This window comes from Camarhynchus parvulus, chromosome 17 (assembly GCF_901933205.1).
Source record: "Camarhynchus parvulus chromosome 17, STF_HiC, whole genome shotgun sequence".
Classification (NCBI taxonomy): Eukaryota; Metazoa; Chordata; class Aves; order Passeriformes; family Thraupidae; genus Camarhynchus; species Camarhynchus parvulus.
The window spans coordinates 6,229,211-6,247,953 of record NC_044587.1 but is presented as its reverse complement, the minus strand read 5'-3'; the positions used below and the strand labels follow the sequence as shown (position 1 = coordinate 6,247,953).

At 51.9% G+C, this 18,743-nt stretch overlaps 1 protein-coding gene across 1 annotated transcript in view; it reads right to left on the bottom strand.

Moving 5' to 3' along the window:
* MEGF9 (multiple EGF like domains 9) overlaps nucleotides 1-18,077 on the bottom strand; it is a 44,837-nt gene extending 26,760 nt beyond the window's left edge. Inside the window, exons 1-2 of the mRNA XM_030961749.1 lie at nucleotides 18,000-18,077; nucleotides 17,754-17,940 (exon numbers count right to left, since the gene is read on the bottom strand). Coding sequence (XP_030817609.1) covers nucleotides 17,754-17,940; nucleotides 18,000-18,077 — 265 coding nt within the window. The remainder of the gene's footprint in view (nucleotides 1-17,753; nucleotides 17,941-17,999) is intronic.
* Between the last annotated feature and the right edge of the window lie 666 nt (nucleotides 18,078-18,743).

The window sequence follows — 18,743 nt, the reverse complement described above, 5'->3', positions numbered from 1 at the left end:
TTCCCCAGACTTCATTTCCAAATGCAAGCCCTACCTTCTCTTCCATTTCCCCTTCTCAATCCCTCTGGAGGCACCACTCCTGACAAGACAGGAATAAAGGGATCAGGCAGCAGGTTTAAAAATCTATCCAAAGTTATTTCCTTTCCCCTTGTAATTAAATTGTGGAACTCATTGTCAGGGGATGTTCTGGCTGCCAGAAATACCTGTGGCTTCAAAGCAGGACTGGAAAAGCTCACAGAGGACAGGTCCACTGGTGGCTGTTAAACACAGGGATCTGGAAGAAGCATCCTGATGGGAAAGGCCTGGAACTCTGTCCAGAAAAGTCAGGATCATGCCCTGTCCTCTTGGCATCTTCTTCTGGCCCTTCCTGGGTGGGTGAAGCTTTGCTCTGAGCCAGCCTGGCAGTTCTATTTTCTCCTTGTTTGCACTGCTCCAGTTCTTCCCCCAAACACACAAATCCCTCTTAAAGAGTCAGACACTGCTCTTTGCACTGGGAATTTCTCCTCATTACAGCCAAAGGCACAGCTGTGCTGCACCACTGCTCTGTCTTTCCCCTTGCCTCTCAAGAGGCTCTTTCCCTTCCCCCTGAGAAGACATTTCATCCCCTCAGTACAATGCACTGATGTGTCAAACCTCCCCCACAATGGGATGAAGGTGAGGACAGTGGGATGGTGACAATAGGCATGAGCCAGTTGTTAAAGGGAAGGTCCCATCCTACCCAGCCCTTGTAAAACAATTCCCTGAGCTCCAGCCCATCTCTTCCATGGCTCTGATGCACAATGTCAGAGTGGTCCAGTCCAGCCCTGGACTGGAATCTGGGTTCAGCTCCATCCCTCCTCACTTGGATGCTACTGATGCTCTGAGTGCAGGAGTTGTTATCCCAGTGCAAGGATGCTTTGGCTTCCAACCTTTCCCCACAGCTGCAGCAGATCTGAGAGGGCACAGCCTGGCTGAGCTCTCCCCCAGGGAGCTGGGGAACACCTGCCATGGGCTAAGAGCTCCTGAAAGAACAGGCCAGAGAGGAGCTGCAGCACTGCAGCTTCCCAAAGAGAGGAGGAGTTCTGCCAAGTCCCAGGACTCATTCCCATCCAGACAGCACTCAGCACAAAATAAGAGTCAACTCTTGCATCATGAAGGTGCACTGAAGTGCTCAGACCTGTAATTTACTCTCACTTCAGGCTACAATGCAAAGCCAAAGAGGTAAGAACAGTATCTCTGCCTATCCCCCCAAAAAATTATATACACATTTTCTGTTATTCTGCACTCACTTTGTTACTGAGTGCCACATTCTGGGCACTCACAGCCTCCATCAAGCTCCAGGCTCTGCAGAGTCAGGCGCTGATGGTGAAGAGAACTTTGTTCACATTAATGCTGTTAAGAGTGTTAGAGTCACTTGTGTTGTTCCATAAAAGGCTTTTACAGGTCAACAAGGGGGAAAAGACAACAATTTCTCAATTCATATACATCACTTGTAACATCATTAGAAGATTAAGCACATCTGTTGAGGAATATTTTATCAGATTAAATCTCTCACTTATCACTTGGAAAGCAGCACAAAGCCAAGGTCCCAACTTTGGGGTCGCCAGCAGATGCACAAGCACTTTTTATCAGCCTGGAGCAGACAGGTTTGGGGCTTCAGCCACACTCCAGCTCAGCCTCACCTGTGTCAGCCCCTGCCTTTCCAAAGGGATGGAGATCATTCCCCACCAGAGCTCACAGCCCTCCTGCCCCCCCAGCCATGACCCTGAGACCCTCCCCAAAGGCAGAGGCTGCTCACTCCCTGGGACTGCCTATTTCTATTCCTTCCCTGCACCTGCAACGCAACCTGCAGGCATGAGGTTTCTGAGCAGTTCCTGAAAGCTCCTCCACACGGAGCAATTTTGTTGCTTTTTCCTCCTTTTTGATGCTAAACAAGTCAGCAACCTGCGCAGAGAGCTTTGAACCTGCTCGTTCCCCAGTAAAACTGCATCAAAAGCCAGACTCACGGGTGTAAAGCTGTCTTGGGAGACTAAAGGATAAAACCCTGTAAACATCAGGGGAAAAAAAAAAAGAAAAATATGGATTCTGATTAACTCAGTATTCCTCCAGCACTGGGAGATCCCCAGCTCACAGGTCTGCTGGAGCACAAGGAGGAGCTCCCATGGATGGGACAAGGAGATGTCAGGAGAAGCAGGAGGGGTCCTGGAGTCATTAAGATCCAGGTAATAGGGCAGGAAAGCTGTGCAGGGGGGATTACACAGCTGCAGCTGAGGAATTATTCATTCCTATAGAACAATAAGTTTCCACAGGCAGACAAACCCTCCGGGGTCTCTTACGAAGCAGACCGTGCACAAAGAGGAATGTGGCCCTAAAATGTTTATGATACAAGAAATTCAGTAACTTCAAACAGACCAAATACATACTTGAGGATTAAAACCTCCACAGTTTAAAAAAAATTAAAATGAATCCAAGCCTTTTAATTAATTTAAAAATAGTTTTGTTGGCGTTCTACTTTAGTTGCTTAAATTTTCCCCGCTAATATTTCCACAAACGTCTGCAACCATATAAATATTCCATGTTTCTGTTTGAAAATCTCTGTATTTTTTACCACCCAGTGTGAGACCCAGCCAGCCCAACGCCGGGTTTAGAGATAAACAGGGTGAAAACTGACTTTGGCAAACACCTCCCCACAGCACACAGAACCCTGGCAGCCCATTCCCTCCTGACAGATACACTTGCGTGGCACCTCTCAGGAAACTGAATTGTTTTGTCAGCAAAACGCTTTCACTGGATGATCAAGACACCTCACACGGGATGGGGATGGGAATTTATGAGCAGATTCCAATTTTAGTCTCTATTGACCACGGCCCAGCAGAGCAAGGGATTATGAAGAGCTGCATGAATAATATGAACTATAATCATCTGCTGAAGGCTCTGCGTGCTCCGATTCCTGCAAAAAGTAATTAAACTCACAAACTTTGCTCGGTGCTTCGGGGAGTTGCAACTAATGAATGAACACGTTAATTTATGGGAGATTTGAGGCTCTTCAGAGAAAACCCTGAGCAGGAACCATCCTTCCAAGTGTTTGTGTTTGGGCTGTAAAGTTGTGCTGTGTGAATAACCAGCGAGAGAACAGAGATGAGCTCGGGTAACACCCCTTGATCACATCCTACCCTTCCCAGCAGGGTCCCCAGAGACTCCTCTGGGCAAGACCAGTGAGAACAGGGTCAAACCTTTCGTTAGAGTAACAGCTGGCTTTGCTGAGAAGCAAAACTTTCAGCTGCTGGTGCTGCTGGCAGATGCCAGGCAGGGGCAGGAGCAGCAGCACAGCCACCCCACACTGCCAGGGATGCAGCAGAGCAGGGACTCTGTCCAGCCTGCAAGGGATGGATCTGCCCAGAGGCAGGAGCTGCCTCCTGCCTGCACACTTACCTGACACCATAAAGCTACTTCAAACCAAAACCCATTGCTGCAAGGCATGCAGCCTCCCAGAGCCTTCTCCCCTCCAGACCTTGCCTGCAGACGCAACAGAGCCTCCTCTCCCAAGTCACTGCAACCAACTCCTGATGCTCCCTGAGCTTTGGCAGGAATGGATGTGACCTCCAAGCTCCTCCTTCCAGAGCCAGCCTGGGGCTGAGCACCCACAGAGCACCCAACCCAAGAGCCCCGTGGGTGCTGCTGAGCAGGGGTTGTCATCCCCAGCCATGGCTCACATTGCCTGGGAGGAAAAAAAGGGAATGGCTGAGTCCAGGCTGCTGGAAAGCCATTTTCTGCTGAGTACAGAAATCCCAGAGTAGGTGGTAACACATCTGCTGCAGTGCCATCAGCTGCTGAAGGAGGGGAGTGCTGAGGACAGTGACAGCCTCCCGCCCCCATGCAGGTACACCATGTACAAGCTGCAGGGCTGGGGTCTCTTGGGAGGTTCCCAGGGAGCTGGCAAACACTCACACATGGCTGATCTCACTGCAAAACGCAGTGCTTTTTTTGTTGTGAAGTCATAGCTCCATTTCTTTACACCAGGTGCAACCATGGTGCAACCAGCTCCTCACTGGTGTATGGAGGGAGCTGCAGCTTTGCCTCACGGACTTTGGGCAGAGCTCAGCCCAGCCTGGGATGAATGTGGTCAGAAGTTACCCTTCCTTCCTCCCTCATTTACAGCACTCTTACACTGGGAGGGAAGACAGAACAAAAGGAGATGCCAACAGCAACAGCACAACCCATAAATCAGTATAAAAATGCTTGGAAGTGCATCCTCCCCCAGCAGAGGAGTGCTCTGCATCTCCTGGAAGCAGGAGCTGCTCCTGGATGGCTGCCACAGCCCCCACCCCGCCCTGGGAATGGTCTTCACCTTAGGGACAGCACAAGCATCATGCCCAGGGTTCTCTCCAAGCATGCAGGAGTGATTTTTAAATGCTCTAATCATTCCCCAGGCCAGGAGATGCACTCCAAGGGCATCTGGACACCCACAAGAGGTAGAAGGTGGAGCAAGGAGGGGGTCACACTGCTGTGAGATGAAATGCCCTCCACACAGGGAAGGGGCCCATCGTTCATGGCGTGGCACACAGACAGCAAGAGGCATTTTTACAACTTTTTTTAACCTTTTTTTTTTAATGAGAAAGAGAAGGAAGACTTGCTTTGGAGTGTGTCAGGCTATTTTATCTCTAAGCCTGTGGTGAAAATCTGGAATGAAAACTTTCATCAGTAGCTCCAGCAGGTGCCCAGGGCAGTTCCTTTCAAGATTCAGCTCCTCCAGCCAAGCAGCAAAGGGACAGACCCGTTAACAAAGGCACCTTTTATCCACAGTGTTAATAAACACTAACTGAAAGTGTTAATAAAAAGAAGCTTTCCAGAGCCTGAGCTATGACCCCAGTTTGTCTCAGCTCTTTGCATTTTCAAGCTTGGAGAAGAAGCAAAGCCCCAACAAATCCCAGGATTCATTCCCAATACAAATCCCTAATTCTTCTCTACTCTAAACAAACATATTTAAATGCAGACTTTTATTCATCACAAACAGCAAAGTATCTTTGTTCCTCTCTCCCTCACTTTAAAGGCCATGCAGAGGAAGGGAGACAAGAGAAGAAAACTCTTTGACAGATTGCAGCCAGCGAGTCCTGCTCCTCTCTCTGCTCCCAAGCTTGGTTCCAAGTTTAATAAAGGTGTTTTGTCTCCTTGCTTAGTAAGTGGAATTACCATAGCAGAAAGCCCAGCGGGGAAAGGGATAGCACAGAGCATGAGTAATCACAACTGGTTTGGGGCAGGTTTTGCCATTTGGGTCCTGTTTCAAGGTTATGATGACATAGTGCTATGGGCTGGTTTGGAGTTACCACAACTCCTGCCAGACAAGGAGTTGTAAGTTACAACGTGCTGCAAGCAGGGAGAGCTGCTGGGACAGAGCAAGGAAAATGTCATCTGAGCTGGGAAGTTTCCTGTTCCTTACATTTTATTCCCTTATTTTATAATGCAGCCTTGCACTTGCCCTGCTGTACTTTGCACAGTGATGTCTTTGCCTCGAGCTCACAGCGAGTGACTTAAATTCCCACATTCAGAACTTGTTTCACACCTTTGTTCTCAGCCAGCACCTGCCAAACTGGGTCGTAGATAATGCAGCCAGACAAAATTTGCTGGCAAATCCATGGAGGAGAAGCCAAGCTTTCAAAGAGGGAACTGATATGGGTCAGGACACGTCATGGAAAAAGACACCTGGATGGAGAAAGTCATCACTTATCACTGGAAACAGGGGACTGCAGCAGATCCAGTATCATCTGCTGAGGGGAGCAGCCAGCATGGTGCAGCTCAGCTGTACTGCAGAACTTCCTGCAGCCATGGCATGAATTTAAAGAGCATAATTCCCCCTGCACAGAGAGAGGGGCAGAGCCCACCTGCCAGCCCCTGCCTCCCCCTCACCTCTGCTTGGAGCCCCAAGCCCGGCAGCACATGGATGACTCCACTCAGGGCTGAACATCAGCTTTTCTTTCCCCTCTCCTGGGTCACTGTGGATGGACACTGCAGCTCCATCCTGTCCCAGCTTCTGCCTTGGCCATGAGGTATTTATTACCTGTACTTATTTCCAGCAATAGCTCTCCTACCAAAGGGAAATGTTTCCATTAAACAGCACAAGTTCAGCAACCACAAACAAACAGTAACTTAAAGCCTAAGCCAATTCTCTGAAACCTCTACAATAAATACCAGGTCATTCAGGGAAGTACAACAGACAACAGCTCTGTCCCACAGAACACCCAAATCCTCTGTAAATAGGCAAAACCTTTAAAAGTGTGATGGGAAGGATGGAGGCAGCCAGGCACAAGGGTTTCAGGCTCCCTGTGCAGCACTCCCCACCTCACCCACAGCTCAGGCACTGAGCTGAGACCAAGCCTGAGCCAAGATGCTGAAAGCAAAGTGTGATTTACAGAGCCAGAGCTGAGCCCTCCAGCATCACCAAAGGGGAATTACCCTCAGCAACAGCAGCACACTCAGTCTGGGGCTGGCAAAACCAAGCCTGATCTTTGAGCCAAAGAAATGCTCAAAACCACAGAGCTTCCTCTGCAGCCAATGGGTCAGCTAGGAGAGGTTTGTTGACATTTCTATCTTGACCATTTCCTCATTTTTGAGGGCTTCATAATGACTGTTTTGGCATTGCAGGAGGAGGAGCAGTGCCTCCTCTTCCACTCAGCTCTGCTGTCAGAAAGAAACAAGGTGAAAGAAGGATCTGAGCCCCACCTGCAAAGAGGCATCCAAAATCCTACTGAACCAGGGAGCTGCCAGTGCCTGACACAGCCCTGAGACTCTGCTTTGACAGGGCCAATACTGCACCCACTGAAAATATAAATGTATCACCTGGAATTACAGATATACAGGTGGGAGAGATGCCACCTCTGAGGCAAAGTTCATGTACAAAGCTCATGTACATTCCTGAGAGTGGATGCAGGGAATCCTCTCAGAGGGATCACAAAACCATGGGTGGTGAAGCAGAGAGAGGGGAGCATCAATTCTCCAGTCCCTGAATTTGAACTCACCATCCACACATCTCCTGGAAAGCTTTTAAGGGGTCTGTAAACCAAAAATCCCCTGACACCAAACTGAGGTGCTGGGGGAAGGCTCTCTCCTGTCATTCCATCCATCCCATGAGCTCACTGCCTTCTGCAGGGAAATCAGTACCACCCCTGTAACTGACTGTCCCTTCAGAGACTGGTCCATTTGTTGTTTATCTTTCATTTTAAATGGATTAGACATGTACAAAAAGCCTCCCTTGAAAAGGAACAACCAAGATGTGAAAAGGATGGGAAGATCCAACTGCCAGTGTCAGCACTAATCCACGTCAAAGAGCACGCTGTCACCAACTCACTGTGAACTTCCAGGAGGAAGAAAACGCTCAGAATAAAACAGTTCAGACCAGATAAATGTTTGTCATTCATTATCTGGAGTCAAACTTGGATTTCTCAACAACACAGCCAAGACAAAGCAAGCACATTAAGATGAGAACATCTCTTGCAGGGAGCTCCATGCCTGGTGTGCAGCCTGCCCTTGAAGGCAGCAAGGCTGGAGGCAGGTGAAGGCTCTGTTTGCCTTTCTCCAATAACAGCTATTTAGTTTTCTACGTCACTTTGCTTTATCATAGCCTGAAACCTGGCCCAGCACCCAGCTCCACCTCCCCATCTGCTCCCTGTGCCAGCTGGCCCTGTGGCCCAGGGGATGCCACACAGCCCAGCAGCTCCCCAGACACAAACTGGGCATCCCCAGCCCTGTCTGGGAACTCTCCTCCTTGTGAACATCCATGTCACAGTGAGATTTACCCTGCTGGAAAACCCCACAGGGCAGATCTCAGTGTGACATGGATGTTCACAGGGAGGGGAGTGCCGGAGCATCCAAGTGAGGTGGGGAGCTGGAAAACATGGCAAATTCCCCTCAGATCCTTCCTCAAGTATTGGGACTGGGAAAAAACCCACTGGCCATGGCAGGGAAGGGCAGGGCACAAAGCTGGGGAGGCTCCAGCAAAGCATCACCTGTGCTGGCAGCAAGTGAGCAAACACCCAGCCAACAGGTCAGTGTGCTCCACTTCAACTCCAACCCCCTTCCAGCCTGGAAAACCACTGGAGCACATCCTCCCTGGGCTCTGCTGGGGTTCCCACTGCACCCAGCCCAGCTCCCCAGAGGCCAGGCTGCAGTTTGGGGTGGGAAGGGGTGCATGGCAACCCCTCCTCCTGCCCCCCAGGCACTGCCAGCTGGGGCATTGTGCAAGCTCCCTGTCCCTTCCCCAGCCAGGAATGCTCCAAACCTGTGGCACGGTGAAGGTGTGGGTGCCTCTGCCCCATTATTCACCCATCTGCCATCGAGATGTGTTTTGGGAAGGCAGCTGGGTTTGTAGGGAAAAAAATTCCCAAATCCTGCCTGCTCCCTCAGAGCCCAACATGTTGCATTCATCCTGGGGTTTTTTTTCCCCAAATAACTGCTCAAATGAGCATGTCTATTTTGGGGCAGAGAAAGAACACCCTAAAACCCAGTCTATCATGTTTGCTTAGGGATAAAAGATAAAACCTTTAGCTAGCAGAAAAAAATATATATAATATATACATATACCTATACATTTTTTAAATAGAGGGAACAAAAATGGAATCATTGAAGTTTTCAAAGCCCAAGGAGCTTTGAAAAATTTGGAGGGAAGGAACAGAACATCAAGTTCAAACTGTTTTCAATGGAAAAGCCCATTAAAGGAAAAGGGATCTTTTGCAGAAAGATATATGTTTTGCTGATTTTGACAAAAAGGACTGTTCAGAGGAAGGGAAGAAAAGCTTTCATTTGAAGGTTTTGAGCATTGCTTTTGCACCTTTACAGCATTGCTCATGAAAGCATCCTCACAAACCTGTTATTGCTGGAACACAGCGTGCCCAGGGAGAAGGTAGATGTGACCATGTGCAGGGTAAGGGCAGGGCTTTGGAGACAACTCCTGCCTGTGCCATGAAAATGAGCAGTTATTACAAAAGAAAGGAGAAAAAATATATATATTTAAAAAATCATCAACTTCCTTCCCTTCTACCAGGCCCCTGGGAAGGGGAAATGCTGATCCTCCAGCTCACAGATGGAACAAGCTCCTGGTTTGCACCCCATGAGCCACATCCAGTGCTGGGGGTGGATTTTGGAGGAGGCATGAAGGACACGAGCCTCCCTCCTGCACGTCAGCAGCGCTGCACTGCACATGCCAGGGGGTATTTGCTGGGATGGAACAGCAGCTTTGCCCACAGATCCCTCCCCAGCCACGACCACATCTCACACTGCAGGGGAGGAAGCTGTGGGTTGAGCACACACATCCCTGGCAATTAAAGCCATCTTCTTAATATCAACCAGTCCCAGCCATCCTGTGACAGGGCACAGAAAATATTAATTACGTCCCTGACATTTTAGAGTGGTTTTCTTCTCACTCAGGTGTTGCTGGACCTGAGTCCCATTCACTGACAGTCACAGCCTCATTCAGCAACGGCACAGAAGGATTGAGCATCACCTAAAAGGTTGTTTTTCCACCTTCTCAAAATTTCCCACAACTGTGCACGCAGGGATGAATTTAGAGTAATGTCACCAACAAAGTGCTCAAATTAATAGCAATAAAGTGTAAGTGCTCCATGTGGCGGGCAGAGCCCTGCTGGGGAAAACGACCTGTGAAAGCTGAAAAAGCAGCCCACGATGAGACCACTGGGAGAAAAAAAAAAAGGCAACAAAACAAACAGTCCATTTCAATCTCCTTTTCATAAAGAGCCAAAATGAACCCAGGAACACATCAGAGAATAATCATTTAGCACAGATCAAACAGGAGAACCAGCGTATTAAAAATACACGCAGCATTAATCAGCTACACAGAGTTATGTGCCATCATTTCCATAAATAATACAGGATCAAAGCAGCCCAAGCAGCACTATCAGTTAATATAGTCAGCCAGTCAGTCAAAATAGAGTAAAGCTGCCTGAAAACTGTGGCTGCATAATTTGCCAGGAATAAAGCAGATTCATCTGAGAAGTGGCATGACCAGTTAAACGGGTAAAGGTTACCAGCAGCCTCGTCATTAGAGGGCGGTGATGCCACAAAGGAGGAAAAAAAAAAAAAGAATGTAAGGTCAATGCAGTCTCAATTTATTATTTAAAAAATACCCAAACAACTTGGGGAATATCAATATATCTCGTCTAGAGGTAACCCCAAGGGGGCAGGTGGGAGCACTGACCCTGCTGGGAGCATCCCCAGTGGCTGGAGCAGGGGTGAGCCATGGGGTGCAGCCCACCAGAGCCCCTTCTCCAGGATGGGGCAGTGCCCAGGAAAAAACTCCCTGCTGCAAAAACCATGCTGCCTGCTCAGGGCGAAAGGCTCAGCACCCAGAGCCTTTAAACACCCACCCATCCATGCATAGAAAATGCCTGTGTCATTAGGCCTTTTGCTGAAAGGCTGCAGAGCCATTTAGCTGCCCGATTTTTAAAACAGGCATGCGGAGCAGAGCTATAAATAGCAGGGATGCTTGCCTCGTCATGTTTCTGGGGGCTTATTTATAAGAACAGGGGGCAACTGAATTAAAAATGGTTAAAAAAGAAGTGCCTTGGCTTCTCTGCTTTAAAGCCAAGTTGCCAGAAGAAAAAAAAAAACCTTCAAGGTTTTTTGCTTTTTTCTTTTTCCAGGCAAAAAGCAAACACCCATCGCTCATGCTCAGACTCTGAATTGGTTACATTTACAAGGCAAATTTAATTCATACAGCAGGTGTTCAGAAATATATTAAAAAAAAAAAAAAGAAAAATCCTCCTTTAAGCAGCACAAGAGCAAGCTAAGGCTTTGCATTAGTTCATGCAGCTCCAGGGAAGCTCCTCATTCACTGAAATAGGACCTGTGTGTGTGAATGAGGAGCAGAGACCTCCAAAATCTCTTCAGAGTTGGGGTGGGGGGAAAGCCCTGAAGGGCTGGAGCAGAACTGCTGCCAAACCCGGGGACTGGCAGCCTGCATGGCACCTCGACCCTGCTGCACCTTGGGTGACACAAGGGACAGGAATTTTGCATGGCAAGATCCAGATGAGCAGCAGGCAGAGGAGGAATTCAGCCTCCAACAAAGGAGCTGCTCTGGGCAGCTCCATCGGTCGGCAGGCAATGTCAGCCCCGGCAGTGCTGGGAGGGTCCATTCTTCACAGGCAGCCAGGAGAAATCCCGGCAAAGCAGGCAGATCGAGCAGCCCCCTCCCTGCTCCCTGCCTTTATTAAATGGGCAGAGAAAACAAGAGCAGACAGCCAAGCTGCTGGCAGGACAGCAGGCAGCTGGGATGCAGGGGCTGCACCGCTCTCCCTGCATCCCTCCGTGCAGGGATGGGAGCTGTGGGCACTGAGTGACCCTGGCAGGACAGGGGACAGCCTGCCCTGCTCCTCCAGGAGTGGCAGCTGCAGGAGCCAGCACCGGGAAATTTCCTATTGAATAGGGGGGAAATGTTGTGCCAGACAAATGAGGGTCAATTATTCCTAGTCTAGAATGTCTTGTTGGAAATGCTTCCAGACTGACAAGCTTTAATTCGATAAAAGACCCTTCCAGACAAGCCCTGCTGTGATTTTGGGAGCATTTCCCCCTGGCAGGGACCCAGCAGCCCCCAGCCCCTCACTGGGGATGGATTTAGCCCCAGGCTAAACAATCTTACCGGGCAGCCTCAAGGCACAGGACACTCACTGAGCTCACTGGAAGCTTGAGCAGAAGCAAAGCAAGAACAACCATTCCACTTCAGTCTGATACAACCCAAAAGTCAAAATAATTTTTTAAAAAAGCAAATAATTTCCTGTGAACCAGAAATCTGGGTTTTAGCCAGTTTAATGAGACTGAATTGCAAGTGGTTGTGTTCTCCTGGGGTGCTGGAGACACACGACTCCCCAAGGCAGGGCAGATGGCTGGATTGCAATCTAGCCTTTAGCTCATAAAATATATTAATATCCCCAACCAATTATGAAGTGCCAGACTCTGCCCCTCTGGGCCCACTCCCACCCAGCAATGCCTCACTGCACAAGGCAGCCCTGTTGAGCTCAGACATGCAGCACCTGCCAGGGCAACAGAGCCTGGAGCTTTCCAGGACTTTTAAAGCAAATCTGAGCCCTTGCTCCATCCTCATGCAAGAGCTCAGTGAAGTCTCAGGTGCAGTCAAGGTGCTGTACAAAAATCCAGCTCCTCAACATCATTTCTTTGTTTGATTTTTTTAGGTGCTTGTCAGAGGTAAAGCAGAAGGAGCCTTCCCTTCCAGGCAGACGGCTGTAAAAGGATCCCAGCCTGCAGCACCCGGCCTTGGCACAGCTTTATTCCCAAAGCTGGCAGATGCATCACACCACCACGATGGCTCTGCTGCTTCTTGGAAGCACCAGTGAGCACCTCAGATTGGCAGCAACTCCCTGACAGTCAGCTGCTGTGAGCTCCACAAATGTCACCAGCTCACAGAGCCTCAGCCCTGGTTGTTCATAGGGCTCTCGTCAAAACCCGCTGGAGTCTTTCCTCAGTCTTCAGCAGAACTTCACATCCAGGATCTCAGCTCCTCAGGAACAGCTTGTTCTGTGCCCCTGTGCCCACAGCCCTGGGGCATGGCATGTCCTGGATGTCCCTGTCCTCACGCTGCTCACCATCACTGCCACAGGCTCGATGCTCACCATCAGTGCCACCCGGGTGGGCATACCCAGGACCCCAGCCACCTGCAGGGCCACACTGGAGTGGCACGAGGACCACAGTCCCCTTGGGGATGGGGGGTCACACATCAGTGTAGGCCTTGACACCATCACTCCTTGACCACTGTCCCCTGTGGCACAGCCAGACAGGGTCAAGGTCAGGGGGCCTCGGGGGGAACAGGCAGCAGCACCAGGAAGGTGCTCCAAAGGCAGAACCAGGCACTGACCAGGAAGCCCATCCCAGCTGTCTGGACAGGCACAACCTTTGCACCCTGTGCAAACCCCAGTGTGTGTCACAAGAGTTTTTTTGGTGACACTCCAGCACTGTCCCACCTGTCCCAGCCACCCTCGCAGGGCCTGGAGCAAAGGCACTGGGACATCTCCCACCACACACCTCAGACAAAGCACTTGTTTCCGTGCTCCAGCACTTCTGCCTCCCCACTGGCTGGTGTTTGGGTATGGCCAACAGCAGCCAGGTAAATAACATCACCTCACACAGGTGGGGCCATTTTCCAAGTGGCAGCTCAGCGATGATATGTCGGAATCTCAGCTACTGTTTAAAATAAAAACAAAAAGCAAAATCCCAGCAGACAGAAACTAACAAACAAGACCCTCAATGCTCTACAGATCCTCCCAGAAATATCCTGATTTTTATGAGCATTGCTAAGTCCCAGAATCTCAATCTTGAGTCAGGACAGTTGGATGCATCTGATTCAAGAATGATTCAGATGGGAGCGTGAAGGCAGGCAGGAAGGCAAGGGAGTGACATTTTCTGTTCTGGGCAGCATGTCTTTATTTAAAGCTCAAAGATACAAACTTATTATTTGATTGAAAAAAGGCACTCTCTGTCCTGGCTGCTCCCGTGCTGATCCTGAGGAACAAGACCATCCTCCTTATCCCTCAGCTTTCACATCCATGCCTTCATTTCCATTTCTTTAAATAAATTTAAATCCTGCTAGCACCTTGAGCACAAGTTATCTCTGTAACCACATGGAACACAATCCTGAGCCCTCAAACAAGGAAGGCTTAAGCTGCCTTCCCAAGTAATGAGCAGGAGGAAAGCTCCAGCTCAGCCCCCCTGGCTGCTCCTGCTTGTCCCCCACAGGGGCAGAGGCAGAGCAGGGGCAGTCAGGCAGGTGCACCCATACACAGGTGGGAAGATTTCTTCCAAAGGATCTAATGGCTGCATGAGAGAAGAGGAGGAGTGACCCACAGCTGCAAAAGGGATGATGGCACAAGATCCTGGAACTACCTTCAATAGTTTGGCTGTTTCTGTCCTAGCAGGATTTGAGAGCTCCCAAACCCTCGTGGCAGGGTCTGGCTGCTGATGGCTCTGTGGCCTGGACCAGCCTTTCCTCTACAACACTCTAAGTGCTGTGGGGACCCCCCAGACCTGCCCTCACCACCCCTCCTGCCAGAAGGGGATGCACACACCTTTCTCCTCATGCACAAAAGCAAAACCCTCCCCCTCTCCAGCTGGACAAAGCCAGCACTCACCAGTCCCCTCCTCAGCCTGTCACCTTCCCTGTGCCCAGCCAATTACCCAGGTCATCCCAACGCCCCCAGGGATTTGCCAGGCTCCTCTCCACAAGCTAAACCCATCAGCTAATCCCCCCCAAAGCTGCAGCCACCCCCATTGAGGGGCTCTGGCTGCACCTCCTCCATCAGCAGCAGCTCCCCAGCCCGAGGTGGCCCCATGCTGGTGGCTGGGGACCCATCAGCCACTGACTCAGCTTTCACACATTTCATGTGTCACCTTCCTGTGGTTAATGCTCCAAGCCACCTGCATTTCTGGCCCTGTGGCTGCAGCAGAAATCGTTCACTGTCCCCTCCTGCGTGCTGCAGAGGTGAGGAGTCAGACCCAAAGTCACCCCTGAGAGCTGGTGACCCAGGAAGGCAGGTGAGACATGACAAAAGAGCAGGGAGGAGAGAAGTAAAGACACCATACCCAGGGTTTGAGTGCAGCTCTCCTGCTGACCCAGCACAGCAAGGCTGTCAAAGGATATTTGGGTTTCTCAGCCCACCCACCTGCTGTGCACGGGGCTGGAAGAGAGTCAGAACAAAATGTCCTTCAAAGAGACCCACGTTACCCAACACTGCCCTAAGAACCACCTGGAATTGAGGATTTTTGTTCCCTAGGCAGGGAAAGTCCAACCAGGACCACAGCAGCTGCATCTCTGCTCCAGCACAAGCATCCACACAAGCAGCAGCCATTCCCAAGCTAGAGTCCCCAGGAAAGCTCCAGCTCCTGCTTAAAATGAGACTGCTGGGGATAAAAGGAAGAGGCAGAGTCTCTATGGTGGGTGCTGAAGGCTTTGGTGATAAGGCGGGGGATATGTTAAGCTTGTCTCCACAAACATAAGGATTAGCAATTTACTTCCCTTAGAAACAAAATCCAGGATTTTAACATGATCACAGGCTTGGAAAGAAAAATAAACATCATGAAACTGGGAAAAGGAGGAGGACAAGAACAGAGCAAGCAGGCAGCTCGAGGAAAACTGAAGTGCTTCTTAAATCAGAATGAGAAATGCACCAAAGTCAGAATTTAAATCCTGGTAGCTCTGAACACCACTGGCCCTGAGGCCTCTCACACCAAGCTCTTATCAGTGATAATGCTGTGAACATTAAGGGAAGCCTTTCTAATAATGTGCATGAGAAAAGGCCCATTTGTTTAATGCAACAGAGCACATAATGCATTAATTACCTACTGAGTTGGAAAAGTGATGTTGAAAACATGCTTGAGTTAAAGCAAAGGGAGGGTTTCAGCTAAGCCCATTATGTCCACTGGCTTTGCTGTGGCTTTGGTGCTTAACAGCCTTTGAGAGCAAACCTCTGCACAAGTCACAGCAGATGGGGCAGCACAGAAAACCCCACACAACCCACGGAGAGCAGCTCCCACACAGAGCACGGCTGTACCCTGCACCCCTAACACCAGCCCAGGCTCCCCCATCACACAGGGGATGCCCAGCATCTCCTCCTGATGCTGCCTCACCACCCTCAGGTGCCCTAAAACCCACCAGCCCTGGAGCACACCAGCACTCTCCCCTCAGCCAGGGCTAATCTCAACCTGTCACGCTCAGGACTAACAGCCTGGGCTCCAGGAGAAGACAATCTGCCCACGTGCTCCTGCCCTGGCCATCACCATCACAGTGCGAAGGCACCAGAGAGCAATTTTGTGATTAAGTGGCTGTAGCCATTAATAATTAGCACGTTAAAACTTCAAAGGGTGATGCTGGCCTCCAGAATACAGACTCAGCACAGCCAGGGGTGGTGGTGGGGAGTGCTCATCCTCCATGCTCCCTTTTCCCAAGTGAGAGCTGAGGCACAGGGGTGAGGGCAGCCCATGGGAGCGCAGGGATTAGACACAAAATTCCCCAGACTTCCATCCCTGACAGTGGCAGAAGACATAGAGGATGTTATGTAAGCATCCTCCACGGAATCTGGGAGCATCCCAAAGCTACCTTATGCACTTGTCACTGCCTGCAGGAGCAGGAGGCTCTTGATGAAGCCATTGGAGCTCAGGGTGGAAGACCCAAATCCAATGGATACTAATCGATACCAAGGGAAACAAACACAACACAGGGGTCAGAGAGGGAAATGTGCTGGAGGAAGCTTGGGATGTGTTTGTGGATCCCCTGGTTGGCATCCAGAGCATCTCACTGTGCTGCACTGAGCTGCTTAGTCCATTCTGTCTGATCAGGCACAAGAGAAGAAACTGCCTTTGCTTTAAGAACACTCAACTCATCCTGCCTTTATCAGCAATTCCCAATCTTAAGCCATTCTGTTTCTTCCAGAAAAAGCAAAGAGAGAAAAGTCAACAGAAAAAAGTAAATTAAAGTCTGAAAAACAAGCGACTCCAGATCTTCAGTCGATTTTATTTCTAACCAAATGAAAAAGCTGATTAATCCTCTTGTTCAGACTGCTAACACTACCAGAACAGACTGCATCCCTTTCACATCAGAGGAAGCTCAACGTACTTAAGCTAAACATCTTCCAGGCAAAGGGAAAAAATAAATATAAACCAGGAAAGAATCAGTGCTATAGAATTTGCATGTGTCTGAAGATAAAGCTTTGGAACTGCAGAGTGAAGCCAAGTTCTCCAGTAAAATAAGTGGACAAAGCTCCATCCTTGGACTCCAGCACAGCTTTGCCTATTTAATCTATAGGTAAACTGAAGTCTCAGCTTTGAAGAGCATCAGTGTTTCCCCTCCCAGCGAGTGACCAGCGCTGTCAGTGCATGCTATACCCAGGAGCTTCACCTGAGAGCACAGCCCTCCCATCCACCCTTCACCTCTCTCCTCCTTACACCCTACACTGATAATTCCATGTATTCCTGTTGCCATAGCACCTTCCTCAGCTCTGTATAAGCCCCGACCACCACAGGGGCAGGATGAGGCCTCACACAGGCTGCACTGAGACACATCATTCCCAGCAGAGATAAATTTGGGACTTGTTTCTGTCCATGCACATCCATCAGATGCCATGTGAGCACCCCAGCACCTGCTGAGCTGCAAATACACCTCCTGACACTGGCGAGAACACAGGCTCCGGTGACCCCAAGTCATCACTAACCCTGCTCTCTCATCGAGGCAGGACACCAGGGACGCTAGATGGTTGTGGAGCAACTCGACCTACAAAATCCCATCGGGGGATGCCCGAGTCCAGCATCCTCCCTGTTGGCCACTGCCTGGATGCAAGGTGATGGGAAGGACCTGTCTGCATCTCCTCCACCGGGAGCACAGTGCATGCCAGGGACTACTGCCTGAAGGATGCTCCGGGCAGCCTGGAGCAGCACCTGCCCCGCTGCTCCCCAAAAGCCCCGGTAACAGCCCCGGTAAGGCACGGGCTGGGCACAGCTGCCCCTGCAGACCGCATCCCGGAGCCGGCACAGCCCTGCACGGGGCCCCGCGGGGAGGCCGGGCCGGGCCGGGCGATGCTCGGGGGGTCCCACAGCGCAGAGCTCCCCCCGCCCGCCCCGCACGGGGGTCGCCGCAGCCGGAGGGGCCCGGGCGGCCGCCGCCCCGTCCCCGGCCGCGCCTTTGTCCGCCCGGCGGAGGATGGGGCGCAGCCCCGTCCCGCTCCCGGCCGGTGGCCCCGCTGACACCGCCTGGCCCGGGAGCCGCTCACCTGCGGGGCCGCTGTCCGCAGCCTCCTCCTCCTCCTCCTCCTGCTGCTGCTGCTGCTCCTCTTCCTCCTCCTCCGCCACCGCCGCCTCCTCCTCCTCCTCCTCCTCCTCCGGCGGCGGCGGCGGCGCCGGCTGCCCCGTGCGGGCGCGGCGGTGCCGCGGGGCCGTGCGGGCGGCACCGTGCCCAGGCTGCTCTCGGCGGGGCCGCCGCTGCCGCTGCCGGGCTCGGCGGGCGGCGCGGCGCTGGCGGGCAGCGCGGCGGTGGCGGCGGCCAGGAGGGCGGCGAGGCACAGCAGGGCGAGCGCGGTGCTCGGCCGGCGCCTCATGGTGCGGCGCGGGGCTCCGCCATGCACTCGCTCATTGACGCGGGCGCTCGCACACGCACCGAGCGCGGCCGGGAGCGGCGCCGGGCGGCGGCGGCTCCTCCCGCCGCCTCAGCCAGCCATGCCGCGCCCGCGCCCTGCGCCCCTCCGGCGGCTCCCGCCGCGCCGCGCCCCGGCTGACAGCGCCGCGCCCGCCCCGCCCCGCGCCGCCGCGACCAATCAGCGCCGCGCCCGCCCTACCTGACGGCGCGGCACAGCCAATCAGCGGCGGGCGGGGGCGGGCCGAGGGGCGGTGCGCGGCGGGGAGGGGGCGGCATTGTGCGGGCGTGAGGGGCACCGGGCCGGAGCTGCCGTGCCCCCGTCAGCGGCGGCGGGGGACCCACGGCCGCCTTTCTTAGTGGGGTGTGCGCGCTCCATTTGTAAGAATACAGGCTTTTAAAGCTTTTAACTTTTCGTTATGGTCAAAATTTTTATTAAAAAAATGAAATTTCCCCCCATCCTCCCCGGCCTCAGTTTTGGGAGACAGCGAGCAAGGCGCCGGTGAATGGCAGCGGGACACAAAGCGGCTCTGAGGGAGGAGCGCTGCTCCCTGCGTGCCCCTGCAGCGCTCCGGAGGGGTCGGGCAGGCCCGGGGGTGTCACGACCCCCTCGGCAGCCGCCTGCATCCGC